Here is a 22,231-nt window from a genome sequence, read left to right on the forward strand (position 1 = left end):
ATTCAGCAATGGTGTTTCTGTAGAAAATAAGTGTGTGTGTGTGTGGGGGGGGGGGGGGGGGGGGGAGATAAAAAACTTTCCTTTGCAATGGAAAAATGGAAAGGTAGTGCTGAATGGCCATCTCAGGCTGAAGGGCTGGAAGAGATTAGGGGCCCATGATGACATCAATAGAGAGAGAGAGAAGATTGCAAATGTAGGTAGAGGGATGATTGCTTCAGGAAGGCCTTTCAAAGGCTGACAACTTCTCTTGAAGGATGGCCCCAGCAGTGTTCTCTGAAGGTTGGACTGTCAGTCTATACATGTGCAGAACAGTTCAAAGAAAATAACACTTAAGCATAATCTTTCAGAGGGTGAGGAATCATGGCGTAATGATGATAAAATGCTACTTCTGGATCTGACAAGCAGCACAGCTGTTTGATGGCAAGAAGAAGATTCTGGCTGAGCCAAAAGCTATGAGTTCACTCTGCCTGTTGTTCCAACAGAAGAGAGAGAGCCTGGCCCCACCATACTCCTGTGACTTGGTGCTGTCTCCAATAAGCCCACAGTGACCTCTGATCTTCAAGTCAACTCTGTGATACCCTGGTTCCCATGGCCAGCCCCTGAGGCAGACATGCACACCTCAGAGAGGGTGACAGATAAGGCTGAACCCCAGGCTCTGTAAGCCGTCCAGAATGAGCCCCTTTGGCTTCTCTGACTTCCCAGCTCTAGTGACTTGGGGACATCATCTATCCTCCTGCACCTGCACCTGCACCGTAAAGAATGGAGCACAGTCCTGGCCAGGTAACTCACTGGTTGGAGCGTTGTCCCGTTCACCAAAAGGTTGCGGGTTTGATCGTATGGGGAGGCAACCGATCGATGTTTCTCTCTCACATTGGTGTCCCTATCTCTGTCTCTGTCACTCTCTCTCTCACTTTCTCTCTAAAAATCAATAAAAACATCCTCAGGTGAGGATTAATAAATAAATAAACAAATGGCGCCGAAACCGGTTTGGCTCAGTGGATGGAGCGTCGTCCTGTGGACTGAAAGGTCCCAGGTTCGATTCCGGTCAAGGGCATGTACCTGGGTTGCGGGCACATCCCCAGTGGGGGATGTGCAAGAGGCAGCTGATTGATGTTTCTCTCTCATCGATGTTTCTGACTCTCTATCTCTCTCCCTTCTTCTCTGTAAAAAATCAATAAAATATATTTTTAAAAAAAATAAATAAACAAATGGAGCATACACACAGCTCACTAAGCACAAATGGGTATTGTCAAGACTACCCAAATAATTGCAGCCAAGGGCTGTCAAGAACATCACTTTATAAATACCAGTTCCTAGTTCAAGAAAAATAAATTAAAGAACCAGAACACATTAGAAGTGGAAGGCCCTTCACTATAAAATAGGAGGGGAACAAAGTTAAATAATATTCTCAAGAAGAAAAATAAAAATAGAGAACAAAATGAAGAAATGAACACAAAGAGAACAGCAAAGGGGTGTGTGTGAGGGGGCATAAGCCACCTTGCTGACCATGCCACTCACCAGTCTGTTTGCTCATCGCTATAGCAACGGCAGTGGTACCAGTAAACAAAGCTTTAAAATTTTACAGGGAAAAAAATAAAAAAGGAAGGGTAGTATGAGCTGCTTTTTGTCATTCACACCCACCTGTTTGAAAAAACATAAGAGTTACACTGGAAAACAGTGGACGGAAATGCCCTTCAATTGTTAAAACAATCCATGCAGAAAGAAATTTGAGAATTTATTAGTCTTGGAAACAACAATCACAAAGAGACGAAACTCACACACAGACCCCCCAAGTCCTCAGAGAGTAGAGGAGCTGGCAGCCTTGGTAAGCAGAAAGGTGCTCTAATGTCCAGCTCCAATCAGATTCCAGAAGCAAGTATCGCGACTGGGGCACGCTGCCTCGAAGCCAGGGTCACCTCCCCTGGCACGTAAAGGATTGTTTCAAAGCACGGCGGTTTGGTTTGGGGCATCAAAAAAATTCAAGTAGAAGCTAACAAAGAACAAGCAAAGAAAAATTCCCAAAGCTGTGAAACCTTGCTATTTAAGATAATGACAGAAATTTATGACTGCTTCCTTCCTGGCAGAAAGAAGCACAGTTAGAATCCTGAAAACAAGAGGCCCTTTGTCCCAGCATGTTGTGTTTTGCTGATTCTATTACGCATTGGCTGGGAGATAAGAATAAACAGGACAACACCCTGTCTAACCCAGGAGAAGGAGGAGGGAGGAGGGAGGAGGGAGGAGAAAAAGTTGGTTATGTTCATTCTTGGGCATGTACGTGCACACCATTTATTTGCAAATTGAGATGCTTAAGAAAACTGTGCGTGCAATAGTCAGGAACTACTAGACGCCTTTTATTGCACAATCAAATCTTTTAAGAATAAGCCATGTGTAATAGGAAGCTTTACAGTTTTTCTCTACTGTGAAGTACATTGAAGATATTTAAGTAATTGGCAATTATTTCTCGAAGCTCTTTATTTACCAATCCTATTTTTGTTCAGTCTTTTAAAAGCTTAAAATCAGGATGAGCAAACATGTAAACGCAGCCTCCCTCCCTGTATCAAAAAACCTTGCGAGGAATCCATCAGCAGCCTCTGGGAGAAGGAACGTGTTGATCTGAGACTCGTCCCTTCTCCACAAAGGGAGAGGTGTCAGTCCGGGCACAGGTGCTCCATGTCCTCGCATTGGAGAATTTTGCTTAAGGACAGCAGCTGCTAAGCTCAGTCAGCTTCTAACTGGCCTCTCCCGAGCTGGTATGGCACTCCTGGCCCCAGGAAACTGGGAGAACACTTGACCTCTCTCCCTCTAACACCTGGCTGCCTGGAACCACCTCCACCATTTCTTACTGGCTCTCCCTCACTCTTCCTCATACTGGTGTGTGGGTGGCTCAGGTGACCAAGCCCTGAGGGACCATGGCAGCTCCTGGCTTCAAAAACAGAGTTTAAGAAGTGGGTGAAGGAAAGCCATTCTAAAAGCTCATTGCCCTTCAGCTACACTGGGCTTCTTTCTGCTCCTCCAGCCCCTTCCATGGTTTCCACCTTGGGGCCTTTGGACTTGAACTGCCTCACCCTGGTTGATTTCCCACCAGACGGTCGCAAGGCTGGCTCCTTCCCATTCTCCAGTCTCACTGCAAACGTCACTCTTTTTTTTTTAAATTTTATTTTATTGATTTTTTACAGAGAGGAAGGGAGAGAGATAGAGAGTTAGAAACATTGACGAGAGAGAAACATCGATCAGCTGCCTCCTGCACATCTCCCATTGGGGATGCGCCCGCAACCCAGGTACATGCCCTTGACCGGAATCGAACCTGGGACCCTGGAGTCCGCAGGCCGACGCTCTATCCACTGAGCCAAACCGGTTTCGGCCAAACATCACTCTTTAAAGAAGCCTTTGCCTCGCCACCCAAGCAAAGCTACCTATCCTCAGTCACTCTATCGCTGACTTGGTTTTATTTGCCCTTAGCACACATCTTGGTTGTTTGTTTTTATGTATACAATTTTCTCTGACTAGAATGGAAGTTCCATGTGGACAGAGACCGCATCAATCTTATTCCCACTGTAGACTCAGCATCTTTAATCCTACCTGGCTCACATTATGTGCTCAACAGAAATTTCTTACAAGAATGAATAAATAAACAATGAACAGATGAACAGGACAATCTGGTACAGAACCGGTGGGCAAGGTCAAAGCAGACTTTGTGACTTGTCCTGAACCACACTGCTGCTGTGTTGTTTGTTTGCTTGTGGGGCCAGGGCTGAGCCCCATGTGAATGGCTGGGCATGAAGCAGGGCCACAGAGGACGTGGCTTTTTATTCAGAGCTCCGTATATAAAACCACTCCCAAAATGATTTGTAGGAGATGCCTGAAACTGAAATAGAAAAGGGGGGAAAAAAGAATATTTGGATATCAGCAAGGTAGTTCTGCCAACCTAATTATGCCCCGTGACACGTAACTGTGAACTGCTGAAAGACAAATGATGAAGCAAAGCATGTATTATAAACGCACTCACAAGGAAGACGGAGGTGCTAATTTTTAAGCAACCGTCATAAATGTGGTTTCAGGATATTATTCCATTAACATTATTATTATTATTATTATTATTATTATTATTATTATAACAAAGAGTGTAAGCATGATGATGAGCTCCTTTCATGCATTTCTCAATACCTAGGAAATCAGGTTTACTAGTGAATCCCTAGCTGAGACATCTGAGGAAATACCAGGTGGCAGTGGAAACGGCGGAACACTCATGATACCCACACGAAGACAACTAGCTGTTCTTCAGTAGAGAGTCATTCAAAGCGCATTCAGATCTTCGGATAGACATCAAATCACACAATCCACGAAATGTAGACTCCATAGCTCCTTATATGGCAGATTCAGTGGAAGGCAAAAATAAAGCGAAACACAAAGCCCACACTTACTAAATGAGAGAAGTACGGGAATGGAACTTCCACTAGTGTTTTAAAACACATTGGTGATCTTTCTCCGAGTCAGAATGGAATGAAAGCGTCTATTCTGTGGAACGGTGATTCAGAGGAGGATTGGCGGGGGTGTTAATAGGTCATAGGTCTAATGATTTTTGGCACCTATTCCATTACTAGGTGTCAAAAATCATTAAGCGCAGAATTGACAAATGTTCTAGTTACTGTTGTGTTTGAAAAGCATTCCGAATTCTAAGAAGATGTTTGTGTATTATTTACCTTCTTTTAAACTGACTTGTCATTTCTTACATTCAAGTTGAACAAATGTGTTTTCCCTCACTTCACTGAATATCAGAATCAGGCTCAAAAGCAGACTCAGAGAACGAGTTTTAAGATTATTTATACAACCCATGACATGTAATATTTAAAATACAGTGCAATCATTATCGATATCATCCAATTTTTTTTTAAAAAAAAACTACTTAACATGGCTATTAACAATTTACCCATTTTAGTTCATATGGGATTTTAATGTCATTTACCGAAGAAAAAAGAAGAATTCTAAAATGGTATAAAATGGGTTTCAATATGATTGACCCCTAACCACTACAGTAGTCAGGAGGCATGGAATTTATAATCTTGCATATGTGTTTATAAAGTGTGGCCTCGGGAAAGAACCATTTAATTTACCAGGCACTCCTGTGAGCTCTGGTGCATAAGAACGAACAGGACAATGACAAGTTTCAGTGTGGAGGTCTTTTCCGATGGTTCTGACTGTCCTTGATGTTTCTCTGTTCCTATTTTGGGCACGGAATTGGCCTAGAAGACTGTCATTTTAGTCCCAGCTTTGCTTTCCAGAGCCCCAGGCAAAGCCACGACCATAAATCAGGCAGCAGGACCCTGGGAGCCAACTGAGTCATAGACCCCACTTGGTCACATGTGCTCAAGGTGTTGGGATCCCAAGAGAGTCACGCCAAGCAAGTGGAATCAATTTAGGTCAGAGTTAGGAAAAACAGAGTGCCCACCCCCACCCCCCACCCCGCCCCCGCCCCCGCCACTGGCAGTGGAAGATACCACAACCCTCCACAGCCCAAGCATGGGGAACAGTAACTAAGCCCAGGAAAACATCTAGGCCAGGCAGACTCTTCCCACAGTCCAAAAAGAAGGGAAAAAATGGAAAAAAATGATATCTGACAACCCACAAATGTTTAAGTGTGCGGTTCTCCTGTTCAGCATGAAAGCACTCTTGTTGCTGCTAAGTTATTATTACCCTCACATTTTTTACATTTGTGCCCAGTACCATTTAGCCTGAGGGTATTTAGGCTTATTGCTTTAAAAATACAGAGTTAAGCATGTTTAAATCACTTTAAATATCGCAGGCAGCAGCAAACACACAGCCTACCTGCTTGGACACGCAAACTTGAAAAGAAAAGCTTTACACCATGGCCCGCAGGTCAGCCAGTCCTGGCCGAGGCAGAGGGACGTCAGGAAGGAGCTACAGAAAACAAGGCCCTCTGTGTGAGAGCCTCTGCCCGGCTTCCCTCGGGTCAGCGCTGAACTGTGAGCAAACATGCCCTGAAAGCTGCGCTCTCATAAAGTGCTGAAAACTCCCAACAGATATGGCCCCTCAAAACTGTGTACAAATGAGACGCATTTAATGAACGACCCTTTCTTTGCCAATAATTCTGCTTAAATTAAGTCCAGCAGACTCTTCAAAGGGACCAAAGAAGCCCGCTTGTTAAGAAGGATTCTATATATAGACATCCAAGACAATTCTATGATGCATGTAACCAAATATATATAATTATCCTAGCTTCTACATTCCCATTATCTTCATAAATATAGGATAAAAATCAGCCTAAAGGACTTTCTCAGACCTCCGCAAGGATTAAGACTAGCCAGCCAGCTTTTTAAAAGGCTACGTATGTAGTAAAGATCAAAAGCAAATGTTCTGGACAGTTCTTTTCTACTCATGGGTTTTTACTAAGAATGTGTGCAGTTTTCAGGGAAAACACCACAAATGACAGCTGTTCAAAAGCATGGAAATTAATTGGCAGCAGGAATTTCCTTGACTAATAGGGAAAAACTTAAAGTCACATGTTTTGATGAGCTTATTTTTCCCATCTTTAGTCAAGCATATCCACTGTTAATGATTAAGATTTTCAAACAGAAATATAACCAAGTAAAATCCTGAGTAGATAACCAAGTAAAACGCTGAGTGAAATCCAGCTACCTATTACTGAATGAACAATGGCATTAATGAATGAATTTTAGGTGTAAATAATAAAATATAGGGAAAGGTTCAACTTGCAGGTCTTGATTTTCTATAGGAACTAAACTATGACATCAATAAGAACAATGTAGTTATTGTATTGAGCAACAGTAGTAAGACAAGTACCTCCCGCCCCCACCCCATCCCCAGGAAGCCGCCTGCTTTGAGCTGTTTTTCTAGCAGTGGTGATGGATTTATACTGATCCATCCACAGTCTCTCTGACACAGGGGCTCTTAAGGCATTGCCCTTGTGACGACGTGAGAATGGATGAGACAGCTGGTCAGGATTAGGCGAGCAGCCCATGGCCCTGGAACCAGGTTGTGTCACCCTGCCCAGAACCTTGGGATCATTAGCATTATGCTCTCACGACCTAAGCTAACCAGCCACTGATCAGCCACGATCCAACATACAACACTCTGGGGGCACCATGCTTTTAAATCCCAGCGACAATGTCATTCTATTTTTAAGGCAGCTGAATGCAGCCCAAGACACCCAAAGGCTCATGCACGATAGAGTCTATGCACAGACTGTCCCTCAAGGCAGCAATGAGATGTCCAAGCACAAGCAATCACGGCCCTTCCATCCTAATCAAATGACAGCTCTGACTGAGCTCAGAAAAAGCAAGAAATAGTCACAGAATTCCCCCAGCATGTTCTCTCCAAGGGCCACAATGGAACAATGTACCTGGCCATCCCCAGGCTTGGAAAGTTGGCAGGAACGATGAGCACATCCAGCCTGGAGAACGGGTGTGTCCCCAGCACAGCGTGCGCTGCTGAGAGGCAAGGAGAGAGCAGCTGCAGAAGGGTCTCCTGGCAGGCACCTGCGAGGCTCTCAGGGGCGAACACCCGATGAGGAATGATCTCCTGGGTTGTGGCAGACGGATCCTGGAAGCGGCAGGGGTATTCCATGTGGCCACAGACGCCAGCACACCTGGGGACAACACAAAATAAACAGATGTCCTTTATGGTAAGTAGGTTTATGCTTCTTGCTGGGGAGGTGAGGAGCTTTCACAGGCATGGGCCACTTCTAGGAGGGAGCGGCTCAGACAGGTTCCCAAGCAAAAACCGTACTTGAGTTCTCCACTTGCCTGATCTATGCAGCAGTGATAAAATACAGGTGGACACCCTTCTGATTGTGCTGAACTGTTTGAGTAATTTCAATCTCAGCTAAGTGAAAGCAGTAACATCTTGTTTTAGAATAAATGGGGGAAAAGCCCCAAGACTCTAAGCAGTAAAACAACTCATCAGACAAAAAATAATGTCTGCCCTTAGAATTGTGCTTTCAAATATCACTATGGAAAAAATCCTCTCCAAATCAGGGACGATTCATAACTCAGAAAGGAAGGGACGGTGCAGCCAAAGTGAAGATGGCATTCTGGAATTTGCTAGAATAAAAGACGTGGATTTGGGTAGAGAACAATGAAGCAAATGACAGTACAGCTTCCAACTTCAAAAGAGCACAATCCACTCTACTAAAAAGTAGTCTAGGTGGTTCTTTACAAAGGACATCAAAAGGTGTGCTGTTAAGGAATACAGAGGCGCTCCCCTCCCCCAATATATTTATTATTGACTAGAGGCCTGATGCACGAAATTTGTGCAAGGGGCTCGGCCCTCGCAGCCCTGCCCGTCCAGTCTAATTAGCATATTATGCTTTTATTATTATAGATTGATTTTAGAGAGAGAAAAAAGAGGAAGGGAGGGAGAGAGGGAAGGAGGGAGAGAAGGACACTGATTTGTTGCTCTACTTATTTAAGTATTCACTGGTTGATTCCTGGATATGCTCTGACAGAGGATCAAATCCAAAATCTTGGGCAATGCTCTAACCAATGAAATACTGGCCAGGGTCTACAGAGCACTTTTGTACAAGATTTTCACCAATCCATTTTCAATACAAATGTAACTAAATCAGCCTTTTAAAGAAACAGATTAGAGCCCAGCCTGCACCATCTGGCCACTGTCCTTTATTCTACCAAAGGTGGAGCTGAAAAAGAATTCCTAGAGCCTGACTCATAGGCCTCAAGAGAACCTATCTACCCAAAGAACGCCACGTCAAAGGGAACTATTTTTTCACCTGTTAACAGGTCCTTTATTCGAACATAATGGAATAGTTCTCTACTTTTAATGTATAAATTATATTCCTAACTATGAGGCTTATTAGATTCACAGTGAATACTGAAAAAAAAACTTAAAATACTGGTACATTCCAATATGGGAGGACTGTAGCGATACTGCCTCTCCAAATTTCTGAAGTGCCTTTCACCCGCCCAAGGTCAGCACTGACTGCCCCAGGAGGTCTGCACAGTGATGGAGAGAAGCCTCGCCCTCCGCCATGTGGTACATAGAACACAGCTCCCAGCACCCAGGACGTTTGGCCACAGCTGAGGGAACAGTAATGGGGGAAGACTCATAAATACTTCTCCCAGGTTAAGGTGACAGGAAGAATATAATTGTTAAGCTTGCCAAAGTCCCCGGATTGATAACCTTGCTTTATGGAGAAAGTGAGAATAGGTGCCTGTTGGTAAACATTTAACCGAAGGCTCAGTGTCCACCTAGGGCAGTGATGGCGAACCTATGACACGTGTGTCAGAGGTGACACGCGAACTCATTTTTTTGGTTGATTTTTCTTTGTTAAATGGCATTTAAATATATAAAATAAATATCAAAAATGTAAATCTTTGCTTTACTATGGTTGCAAATATCAAAAAATTTCTATATGTGACACGGCACCAGAGTTAAGTTAGGGTTTTTCAAAATGCTGACACGCCGAGCTCAAAAGGTTTGCCATCACTGACCTAGGGACTAGTACTGTGCTGGAGCATCAATTTAATGACAGCTCTCACAAAGCGAAAAATCATTTGTTAAGTTGACCACCACAATACCTTCTCCTAATGTGTTTATATGGGTATGCAATGTGCTATGGTAATTGAAGCTCGCACTCTCCATTGAAAAGCTTGCAGAGCACATTAAATAATGGAGAAGTTAGAGGTGAAGAGGCATCTTCAGGACAAAGTTGGAGCATGCATTTAAATTCAATCTATCAAAGCGCAATTTTGCAAGGAGACATTCCATTGGCCTAGCTAGAAACACACCAGGGGGCTAGACTATTTTTTTGCAGCCAAGAACTCGAACTCCAAAAGTTAGAGAACAGTTTGAGGGGCCAAAGTAATACCATGAAAGCCAATTTGTTCAAGAGAAAAGGTGAGTTAAATTCTCTCTGGATAGAAATGGTACTACTACACAAGTAATAAGGTTATTTCAGTTGGATGCATTAGCACTGTTTTTCATAATCAAGCCTCAGAGAAATGCAGGACTCTAAGACAATCAAGCTATGGGCAAGTGAGACCAGTAAGGCTCCCAATACAAATGGAAATGGCACCAGGGAGGCCACACGTGGGTTTTGACGTGGGGATTGGGACACCTGGACTTTCGTGGCTGTTCAACCGGTTCCCTGTGACCCGAGGCAAGCGACTCGGTCTCGGGCCACTTTTCCTCACCTCGGACATGGTCCTCACAGAACAGGCTGCTGAGAAGGGGAGGGCTGATCGGAAAGGGTGTGAGGGAGCGTCCTGGGGTGAAGGAATGTTCTCTGCCTGGGCCAGCATGTATTCAACTGTCAAAAACTGATCAAGCCGAACAACTTAAGGTCTGTTCATTCTGCTGTTTGCTAATTATAGTTTAACTAAGGCAAACACACAAAACACCTGAACACACGTGAGCCGTCTGCATGCGAGAGCCATGTTTCTGACGCGGTAGGGAAACGCTGTGCTTTGTGAAGTCCTGAGTCGTCTCCCACAGAGCCCGCATTAACTCAGACGCTCCATCTTTCCCTCAGAGTGCCCTCCAGTTACACATCGCCATGTACATGCCTAACTCCGACCACCACTGCTACTTACGTTTATTGAACATTTACCGGGTGCCAAGCACTGCTCTGAACACTTTACACACATTTTCCCAGATAATCCACAACATGCCTAAGGAATAAGAACTATTCACCACAGCGTGAGTCTTCATAAGCTCCTCCCTCCTGACTCTCCTTCTCCATTAAACCCTATTTTGCTTCTTAAGTAAATTTGGGTCCTGGAGTTTTTCCAAAGCTGAGCTCAGCGGCCCTGTGATTCTCCAGTGTCTGCTTCTCCTTGTCAGTGTTGCCTATTAATTCTGCCCAGAGTGGGAAGAAGGGCGGAACCACGTTAGGCTGGTAAATGATGAGCACAGGCATTGGTTCCCTCTTACACGATGCTGGACTGAGATGATTTTACAAGCGCTCTCTCCAAGGAGTAGGGGTGGCCATGTCTGACTCAGAGCCACAGGACTGCAAACTGCCTCCAGAGGTTCTCCTCCTGTTTCAGACAGCGCTGTGCCGAAACCCGGGCACAAACGGTCCTCTGTCCTGGGTTCAAAAGAAATTACTGGAAAGCCTCCCCAGGGAATGCACAGCCTTTTCCCACAAGCCTTCCTGGGTTCACCGTGAGGACTCAGTCAGTATCTCCTGCATTCCTGCTCTTCTCAAGGCACTCCGCACGGGGCTGCCCTGCGCATACCTACGCAGAAGACGCCGGCCTGACCTTTGAGGAGTTTACAGTTTTGTTAGGAGAAAAAATGTTAGATCCTGATTGGTTTAGTGACACAGTCCAACGTTTACGCAATTTATGAACATGTTTCAGCTAGCAGAGAAAATGCCTCCTAAAAATCACAAGGGCTCAAACCACCATCACCTGCCCCCCCAGCGGGTGGCTGACAGTGATGGCAACACACGTGATGATGTCATAGCGTCTGAAAGCTGGAGTGTTTTCTGCAAACATTCAGTACATTAAAAAGCAAAATGTGATATGTGCAATGCGGGGCAGAAAGCAGAAACACTCTAGGGGAGCAAGGGTTGGACAAATAACCAGCCGAGAAGGCCTGGAAAGGTCCCCCCACAGCGAAGGTGTTCCGGAAACTGGAGTTCCCCTGTGATGTATCTCTGCATCCCTTCTATTCAAAGAGATAGAAACAGGCCTCGTCCGCCAAGGTCCCACTCTTCGTTGACTTTACACCCTCTGCCAAGTGTCCCCTTCTGTAGAGTTAGCGCCTCAGTGCCTCTCCCAGGCTTCTCCAAGCTCTGTGTGCCTGTTTTCCACGCTTTTAACCATTTTTGCTGATCTCCTCTGGCCTTTATCCAAGGGTCCTGCTTAACCTGTATAGCCCCAACCTGAAGACAATGCTTTAACCAAGGCCTCAAGAGGTTAAACATAATACAAAGATTTCCTGGTGGCTGGAGAAGGTTATACTGCAGCCAAACAAAATTAATAAACCTTCCACAGTTTGGCTGAGTGCCTTATAATTAATAAATTTACCTAAATGCTCACCCAGAATGAGCTGGAGAACATGTGGAACTGGAGCTGGAAGAGGACTGCTCTTCCTATAATTTGGCCCACATGGACAGGGGTCAGAGGTTCAGTGACCAGCCCTGGCCAGTGTTGCTCAATGGGTAGAGCATTGGCCCATGCACAGAAAGGTTGTGGTTCGATTCCTGGCCAAAGGAAGGGCAGATTTGATCCCTGGCCCTAGTTGGGCAAATGTGGGGGACACCAGTCCATCTCTCTCTCTCTCTCTCTCTCTCTCTCTCTCTCTCTCTTTCCTTCCCTCCCTCCATTCCTCTTTTCCTCCCTTCCACTCTCTCTAAAAATCAATGGAAAAAAATGTCCTTGGATGAGGATTAACAACAACAACAACAAAAGTTCAGTGACCAATACTTTAGCCAAATTTCTGGGACCCAGATGAACACATTAGGCAAATAAAAGCCTATAGTATCTAAGGCCCCTGTGAAAGTTACGTTTCCGTGAATTGAACTAGTGGTCTTAGGAAGGCTTGAGGTAGAAAGGGGGGATGGGAAAGACAAGGGGACCAGATGTGAACATAACCAAAAACAGTGCAGTTGGCACTTCAGAGCACCTTTGTTGGCAAACTTAGCGTAGAGCCAGAGATTTAATGGATCAAAACACAAAGCCACCCTCTGATGACTAAAGACAGCACACATGAAGCACGCAGCCAGGGAAGGATTAAGCAAATGTAAGCTATTATTTTATCAGCAGCACATTTCTGATGGACAAGCACAGTGATAAATGAAGGGAAAACTTAGTCGTAGCATGTCAGACATGGAAGGGAGTGTGGGAGGGACTTCATCCACCAGGCCCCCCGCTTCCACACTAGCACAAGCTTCCCTGCAGTGGCACCCATGCGCTGGGGCTCCAGCCCATCTGATAGGCTGGTCACTCTGGACTTTCTCTTTAGAGTCTGCTTGCCCACAGAGGGGGACTTTTGCCTCTCAGGAAGGCTGTGTGCATCTGTGTTGTGGAGGCTTGCAGTGGTCAGCTGCGTGGAGGCCTGTCTCATTTGGAGATGGAGTATTAGAAACCCCATTAACACTGTACACCTGAGCCTGCCCTCAGTCCAGCTTCTGTCAATAATAAAACCTTTCTTTTGTTCTCCTGTCTCTCAATTGGTTCTGAACTCAGGAGGACAAGAGAGGGGTTGTGTTTGCCACGTCCCCTAAACCCTAACAGGGATACCGAAGTCCTATCTTCCCAGAATCCCCACTTCACCTGCCATGTCCTCCTCCGTCACAATTACGGATGCAAGAGGCGTGAACAGCCGTCTCAGCTGCTTCTGGGCAGCAGAGAGCACGCTCCCCACTCGGATCTCTGCGGATATGGCTGGGGGACAGAATAACAGACGTCTTTCTCTGCCTTCCCCTAGCCTTCCGAAGGCACACATTTTTCAACTGCACGCCTCGAACAGCGAATCAGGCCGCGAGGTGAGTGCACAGCAGGGTGCTCCTTCCCAGGAAGAAACTGAGACACTCCCTCCACGCCACACCCCCAGCGAACTCTGCATTCTACAGAGAAGGATGGTTTTGCCCACAGAAACTTACTTAGCCAACAGGCACGGCACCTCCAGGCTCAAAGGTAGTGCCTCAACTCCTGTTTTCTTTTACAACGTGAATCATTCCAATTGGCAGCAGTGACTCAGTCCTGGCACTGACTCTCCAGGTGAGAGTGGACCAGACTCCGGGTGGGGCAGGGGTGTTATGTACAAGTTTTAAAAGTCCCCAGGTAAGCCTCTGAATCACCTCTCCAGGGGGTTCGGCCCAGATGCGAATCCAGGTCTTGTAACGCAGGAGGCAGGAACAAGTCCCAGCATCATTATTTTATCTATAAAATGGAGATAATAAAACCTATCTGTCATACAGGCTTATCCCCAGAACTAACCGAGATGACATTTAAATCAAGACTTTCCTGGATCTCAAACAGCCAATGGCTTCTGCATCAATTCAGGATAGGCTAGGATATGCTGCAATAACACACAACCCCAGTATCTTAGTCGCTTAACACAAACAAGTTATTTCTCACTCATACCAAGTCTACTGTGGATCCAAGTGACTACCCAAGGCACCTGTCCTCCCTACTCAGAAATCTGGCTACCCAGAATTGCAAAATGAAGCCTACTGTGGGATTTCAGGGACAGGGGGAGAGGGCACTAGGTCTCACAAACCATTAAATATTCCCACGTGAAAATAACATATGTCACTTCTGTCTACATCTCTTCTTCCCTCAGGAGTGCATAAGTAAAATTCAAAAAGCAATCTAGGATGCTCTATATAGCTCAGGGAAGATAGCCCAAAATATGGAAGTTACCAAGTAAGAAGTGGAAATTACCTCCCTTCCTCCAAAAAGCAAAATGTAGGCAATAAGACATGCCCCCTGGAAGAGAGGGCTCAAGGCTTTGTCTTCTAAGGACACCAGCTACCACCGTCACTGCAAAAGCAACCTGGCAAAACAAAACCGACACAAAAGGAATTTGTCCTACGAGCATATCTTATCTGGCTGTCAAGGATGAGCTAACCATCTGTCCCATGACTCTGGGCGTTCTCCACCAGGAGGTACTGACTTAGTGACGACCTGTAAATGGGAAAATGATTAAACTGAGCTGGATGTAAAAGTTCTAGAATGAAGCACGATACCACATGACATGACTAGCACACTCCTGTGCCCAGTACGTGCATTCCCCTTCTCCTCTTTGGCTCTCAAAGCCAGAAACAGCTGAACTTCTGGGAAAGCTGCAAGTGAATACCTAATGGCCTATACTGACTTTTAAAAAGTTTAAACTGATTTTATCTGATCGACTCTGAAATAGAAGCAATTGCTACCGAAGTTAACAGAGCCCTGACCCAGCCGGATTCTCATAACCCAAGGGCCTTGTGACCGTGTCCTTGTGTCAGACGCTCCTGAGAAGGCTGCTCCACAAATGCACTGCTAACAGCAGTCCCTGGAACCAAAGCAGCAGAATGGACTACAAAGGAAGCCATCAAACAAGCAACTTCTTTTGATTAAGTTGTGTTTTTGACTAAATAAGCACTGAAATCCAAAGTTAAAAGGTGTAGAAAGAAAGTACTGGATCTGAAGTTCCTGTTGACTTAACCAAATATACAAAAATATTTCACCTGACTTCACAGAGGATTTCATAGACATTTATTTTATCTCATTGTTCTTTCCGTATAAACAATATGCCCACATTTCTAGCTCTCAACTCTCTTTCCCTCCCAGCAGGGCTTTTCCTGCTTTGAGTAATCACAGTTTGGTTTAGTTTCTCAGCAGGGATGACTCACATTCCCAGTGCTTGGAATAAGTGCATCATTCTGCTCCCTCGAGTGTCTGTTTTCCAGCAACATCCCAAATACAAACCTAAAGTCAGCCTCGGACGGCGAGAGGGACCTCTCTGCTGCCAGGTCACTTGGCGAGCAGGTCTCTGGCTTCACTTCTGTCCAGGGTCCCACCGCAATTGTGAAGGTGGAGGCTGGCATTGGCATGGTTACGTAGTAATGCCAGCTTGAGCACCCTATAAACAGAAAGAGAAAAATCACAATGAGACCCATGTATGGTTCTAGACCTCACTTGTATCTTTTCTCTTCAGGCCGTTGAAGAACTTATGTCCCAAGATGGTATGAGCCAGTTCTTGGAGGTGGGCCTGTCAACTGAAGGGGCACTATTCCAGGTCTCAGGAAGAGAGATGATAGTTTCAGGACAACCAGGGAGGTTTGGATCTATTCCAAGCATCAGTTTGAAGCCATTCAAGTGAGGCTATAAATATGAGGAATGGGGGACCAGCCCAATATAGTAACAGATAGAAAGAATGAGGAATATAAGACCTGAAGTTCCACAGTTAACTGGTGGTTGAGGTGGTCACTAACAGCTGCAAACACAAAAAAGTATAGGTTGTATGCTTCTAGAGAGGCTAGAACAATATCTTATTCATCCTATTTCCTCGCACAGTAGTTGGCATTAAAAAAAATGCTCAGTTGAATGAATGGATGGATGATTAATGAACAAATGAATTATCACTTCTATTCTGCTAAACTATTTTGTCTGAATTTAATTCAAGCCCATCTAAAATGGATAGATATAATAGAACACAATGAGACTAAAGAAAGGAGATACCTAGGTTTTAGTCCCAACTCTGAAACTAATTAACTGTGGAAGTTCAGGTCTCATACTAGTATTCCTCATCCTTTTTATCTGTCAATATATTGGGCTGGTCCCCCATTCCTCATTGAGCAGATGAAAAGCAGGCCTGGAAAGGTTCCATGGAGCCAAGGAGTGCCAGCTAGTTGGAACAAGGCTGGACTTACAATTGGGGCTCCCCACCCAGCCAGGGGTGTGCCCCTAGTTAGTACATACCTTAGAGAAGGCTTTTACCAAGGAATAAATGATCAATAACTTGTAACACTATACTCCCTTACTTCTGAGATAGAAAAATGATTTTAATGTTTCTGAAATCTGAATGTGTCATACAATCTGATTTTACATAGTATTTTTCTCTGAGCATCTGCTATAAATTGATGGTACGTGTTAAGAGGAATTACTATCACCTCATATTATGGAACACAGTTCTCCACTTCTCATGCTCCTCGTGTTCCATAATAGTAACACAACCTAGCCTCTCTTTCAGCCCCTCACTAACTCCATGGCAGGAGCTATTCTTCTCTTTTTTGTTTTAAGTGTTAGAGGGTTAGCCCTAGCTGCTTTGGATAGAGCGTCAGCCTGCAGACTGAAGGGTCCTGGGTTCAATTGCAGTCAAGGGCACATGCCCGGGATTGTGGGCTCGATCTCCAGTAGGGGGCGTGCAGGAGGCAGCCGATCAGTGATTCTCTCTCATCATTGATGTTTCTCTCTCTCTCCCTCCCTCTCCCTTCCTCTCTAAAAATCAATAAAAAAATATATATTTTTAAAAAGTTTTAGCCCAGTTGGCATGGCTCAGTAGTTGAGCGTCTACCTATGAACCAGGAAGTCATGGTTCAATTCCCAGTCAGGGCACATGCCTGGGTTGTGGGCTCAATCCCCAGTGTGGGGCATGGAGGAGGCAGCTGATCGATGATTCTCTCTCATCATTGATGTTTCTATCTCTCTCTTCCTTTCCCTTCCTCTCTGAAATCGATAAAAATATATTTTAAAACAAAGTTTTAGAGGGTTAAACTAAACTCATGGGGTGGGATGTGGTGTCCAATTTGGTTAGTGAGTGGATAAGAAGTCATATTCAGGGCCCAAACGTTAACATGCCCACATTAGCCCTCAGAGCTAACATGACATTTTTCAAAGTACTCTACCAGTAAAAACCAATAATAAAGGTTAGATTCTGATCTCCATATGCTTGGCTTCTTTATCTCTCAACTAATTCTGAACTCAGGAAGGTAGAGAGTCATTATTTATTATCCTCAGAAAATACCAACTTAGATCCAAAAGAATATCCTGCAGAACTCCTCTGATGAAAAATAAAATTTTAAGTACAAAACAAAGACCTAAACTTAAGGAAAAAAAATAAATGATATCAACTTTGAATACAAATGATATGATATCAAGTTTGGAAGTCATTAGAGGAAATACTTGAATGAGGAATATAGAAGGGCATGCTCAGAATGGCTGGGAACACATCACAGAGGTATCCATTCTCTCAAAACTGGTTATACCTTTCATTCTCTTCTGGAGTCAGAATGTCACTCTTAAAATCACTCATTCCACATCCGACTAAGAAGCTGAAGGCATGCTCCTCTTTTTCTTTCTTAATCTTTATTGTTGAAAGTATTACATATGTCCCTCGCCCGCCCCCCCCCCCTCCTCCCTGACTCCTCCAGCCCATCCCTGCCTCTGGCCCCAGGCCCTCACCACCCCACTGTCTGTGTACATGGGTGCCCCTTTTTTTATTTTTTAAATAGTTTTATTGTTTTTTAATTGATTTTAGAAAAAGAGGAAGGGAGAACAAGAGAGAAAAGCATCAGTGTGAGAGAGAAACATCAAACAGTTGCACCAGTAAGCACCTCGACCTAGATCAAACCCAAAATCTGGGTATGTACCCTGACCTAGAATCAAACCCATAACTCTTCAGTGCACAGGATGATGCTCCAACCAACAGAACCACACCAGCCAAGGCAAGGCATGCTCCTCTTTAAAGATGAGGGACTTCGAACAAGATGGCAGGGTAAGTAAACATGAAATGGGTACTTCCCTCCTCCCAGCCACATCATAATTAAGACTAAACTATAGAAAACCACCATTCCATTCAGAATGCCTGAAATCTGGCTGGTTGGAAGCCCTACAACTAGGGAATTGAAGAAGAAGCCAAATCGAGACTGGTAGGAGGGGTAGAGACATGGAAGAGGCTGGTCCCACACCCACGTATGGCAGAGAAAAATCATGAGGGATATCTTGGCTGCAGAGATCCCCCCTGAATTCCCCGATTAGAAGTGATGGGTCCCAGCCCCACACCAGGACCTCAGCCCAGGGTACCAGTGCCAGGAAGAGAAGTCCCCATAACTTCTGGCTGTAAAAATCAGCTGAGGATCATGGCTGAATGACACAGAGGCTGCTGGAGTCCCAGACAGTTCCTTTTAAAGGGTCCACACGCAGACTTACTCAGACTCATTCCCTCTGAGCTCTAGTGCTGGGAAGCAAATTAAAGGGCAACAGAGGCAGATGGGGAGGCACTGAATTGTTTGTTGAGCAAGAGCTGAGGGCGAGGGAAGCTTTCTCCAAGACAGAAGTGCTGGCAAAAGCCATTGTTCCTTTGATGAGCCCTCCCCTTACAGCGCTGGCAGTCAGAGTCTCCATCAACCTGGCTAACACTGTTTTCCCCACCCTAGTGATTTCCTGAGGCTCTGCCCCACTCAACTTTCAGGCCCACCCAAGCTGTTTCCAGTGGCTTTTCCATACCAATGGCCTGTCTTGGCTAATGTTTCAGATTTTCCTAAAATCTCTCAAACAAGCAGCATCTGGCCTTGGTTCAGAGCTTGGCCTCTCCTGGGCACCTCCAAGCCCAGAACAAATACCAGCCATCTGCTGACTACTTTGTAGCTAATGCTGGGTGGTCCTGGGCAGTGGCTGACCTTGAATTGCACCTCCCTGGAGATCCCAGAGCCAGTGCACCCAGTGAATAGTTTCAGACCATGATGAAGCATCACTGTCCAACCACCTTCATTAGCCACACACATAAAAGGCAGACTCAGTGGGCAGCAGAACCATTCTAAAGTAAGTCCTGCTCTGTGGGGTGGGCCAAAGCACAAATGATCATCCATGGTGGTTAGAGGTTGATGGTTGGTGGTCACAGACAGTTTTTGCAGCTGATTGGCCTGGGGGTAAATCCCTCCCATTGACATGCCAATAGTAATCAAGGCTCAACTATAAGAGAAGGGTTACACAGCCCACATGGGGGGCACACCTTGAGTGTCCAGCTTAGGAGATTGTGGAGGCTATGCCACTTGGCCATATGGGACACCTACTATATTAGGCCACTCTACCAAGCCTGGGAGATGTAGCAGCTCTACCTCGTACACAGAAACAAACACAGAGAGACTGACAAAATAAGGAAACAAAGAAATATGTCCGAAAAGAAACAAAACTTCAGAAAAAGAACTAAACAAAATGGAGACAAGTAATCTACTAGACACAGAGTTCCAAACACTGGTTATAAGGGGACTCAAGGAACTTAGTGAGGACCTCAACAGCATAAAAAAGGACCAGTCAGAAATGAAGGATACACTAAATGGAATGAAGAATAATTTACAGGGAATCAACAGTAGAATGGATGAAGCTGAGAATCAAATCAACAATTTGGAATATAAGGAAGCAAAAAACACTCAATCAAAACAGTAAAAAGAAAAAAGAATCAAAAAACATGAAAATAGTGTAAGGAGCCTCTGGGACAACTTCAAGTGTATTAACATTCACATCATGAGGATGCCAAAAGGGGAAAACAGAGCAAAAAATTGAAAATCTATTTGAAAAAGTAATGACAAAAAAATTTCCTTAATTTGGTGAAGGAAATAAACATACAAGTCCAGGAAGCACAGAAAATCCAAACAAAATGAACCCAAAGAGGCCCACATCAAGAAACATCATAATTTAAATGTAAAAGGTTAAAGATAAAAAGAGAATCTTAAAGGCAGCAAAAGAAAAGCAGTTAGTTACCTACAAGGGAGCTCCCATAAGACTGTCATCTGATTTCTCAACAGAAACTTTGCAGGCCAGAGGATTGGTAAGAAATATTCAAGATGATGAAAAGTAAGGATCTAAAACTAAGATTACTCTACCCAGCAAAACTATCATTTAGAATGGACGGACAGATAAAGAGAATCCCAGACAAGAAAAAGCTAAAGGAATTCATTACCACCAAACCAGTATTACATGAAATGTTAAAGAATTTTCTTTAGGAAGAAAAATTAAAAAAATAAAAAACATAAATAATAAAATAGCAATAAAGACATATCTATCAACAATTAAATATTAAAGAAAAAAACAAAATAAATGAACAATCAGACCAGAAACAGATTCATAGATACAGAGAATATTTTGACAGTTGCCAGATGGGATTGGAAAAGATGAAAAAATTAAGAGGTACAAATTTGTAGTGACAGAATAGTGACAAGAATGTAAAGTATAGCATAGGAATATAGATAATAACACTCTAATAACCATGTATGGTGTCGGATGGATGTGAGATTTATCAGGATGATCACTTAGTAAATTATGTAATATCTAATCACTGGGATGTACACCTGAAACTAATATAGTAGTGTATGTCAACTGTAATTTAAAAATAAAAATGATTTTAAAATGAAAAGGAAAAAGACGAGATAACAAGAGTTGGCAAGGATGTGGAGAAAAGGGTGCAGCCACTATGGAAGACAGTATGAAGGTTTCTCAAAACATTAAAAATAGGACTACCATCTGACTCATCAATTCCACTTATGGGTATTTATCCAAAGGAAATGAAATCACTATCTCAAAGCGATATCTGCACTCTCATGTTCATTGCAGCATTATTTTCAATGACCAAGGCATAGAAACTATCTAACTTCCAGAGTAATGCCTGGATAAAGAAAATGTGATATATATATATATATATATATATATATATATATATATATATATATATATATACACACACACACACACAATTTATTCAGACATAAAAAAAGAAATCCTTCCATTCGTGACAACATGGATAGACCTGGAGAACATTATGCTAAATAAAATAACTCAGACAGAGGAAGATAAATAGTGTATGAGATCTCACTTATATGTGGAATCTAAAAAAACCCACAAAAAATCAAACTCATAGAAACAGAGAGTAGATTAGTGACTGACAGGGGTGGGGGTCTGGGAAGACATTGAGGGGAAATGAGTGAGGGTGTTCAAAGGATGGAAACCTCTGGTTATAAGGTAAATAAGTTCTGGGGATATTATGCACTGCAAGGTGACTGTTAACAATACTATATTGTATATAATTAACAAAACTGTATTGTATATAATTAACAATACTATAGTGTATATTTTATAGTTGCTAAGAGAGTAGATCTTCAGAGTTTTCACCACACACAATAAAACTATGTGAGGTGATGGATGTGTTAACTAACCTTATTGTGGTAACCACTTCACAATATATTCATGTATCAAATCATCACATTGTGTACCTTAAACTTACAATGTTAGATGCCAATTATATCTCAAGAAGTCTGGGGGTGGGGGGAGAAACACGATGTTCTCATTTAGCATTGAATGCTTGACCTGATTTTTTTGCTGCCTCTCTGGTCCTTGTACCATCCATCTAGCACATGGAGAAGAAAAGGCTGCTTGGAAACAGCAGAAGCTGAAACTGCTTTCAGTAGAGAATGCTGCTAGTGGAATAGAAGGTATCTGGTAGATGCCTACACAAGGTCATGGAGAAGCCTCACCAAGTGCCAATGACATCATGTCCCAGCACCTTTATCAGAATGCCTGTACACTCAAGGTGATGGGAGGAGGGTGGTGGAGGCCAGAACTGATGTGGCAGGGGGGAGGAAGGAGATTAGCAGTTTCAAAACAAAGTCAGACACTTTAAATGACCTGGAGTTTGGAAGCAAAATAGCGAAAGTATTAACAGAATCTGAGTTAAATCCAACAAAAAGTATTTTAAAACTGTCATTACTCCCTCAGTCTTCTCTGAAGTTAAATCATGGGAGAAAAGGGAT

General features: G+C 43.8%; 1 protein-coding gene across 2 annotated transcripts in view; it reads right to left on the reverse strand.

The window, feature by feature from the left end:
* AOPEP (aminopeptidase O (putative)) overlaps positions 1-22,231 on the reverse strand; it is a 332,190-nt gene that overhangs the window by 243,103 nt on the left and 66,856 nt on the right. For both annotated transcript variants that reach the window (XM_070400873.1, XM_070400872.1), the window contains exons 4-5: positions 15,417-15,570; positions 7,379-7,624 (exon numbers count right to left, since the gene is read on the reverse strand). In XM_070400873.1, the coding sequence (XP_070256974.1) occupies positions 7,379-7,624; positions 15,417-15,570 (400 nt within the window). The remainder of the gene's footprint in view (positions 1-7,378; positions 7,625-15,416; positions 15,571-22,231) is intronic.

This window comes from Myotis yumanensis, unplaced genomic scaffold (genome assembly GCF_028538775.1).
Source record: "Myotis yumanensis isolate MYYU_CA2020_CCGP unplaced genomic scaffold, mMyoYum1.0.hap1 SCAF_21, whole genome shotgun sequence".
NCBI classification, from domain to species: Eukaryota; Metazoa; Chordata; class Mammalia; order Chiroptera; family Vespertilionidae; genus Myotis; species Myotis yumanensis.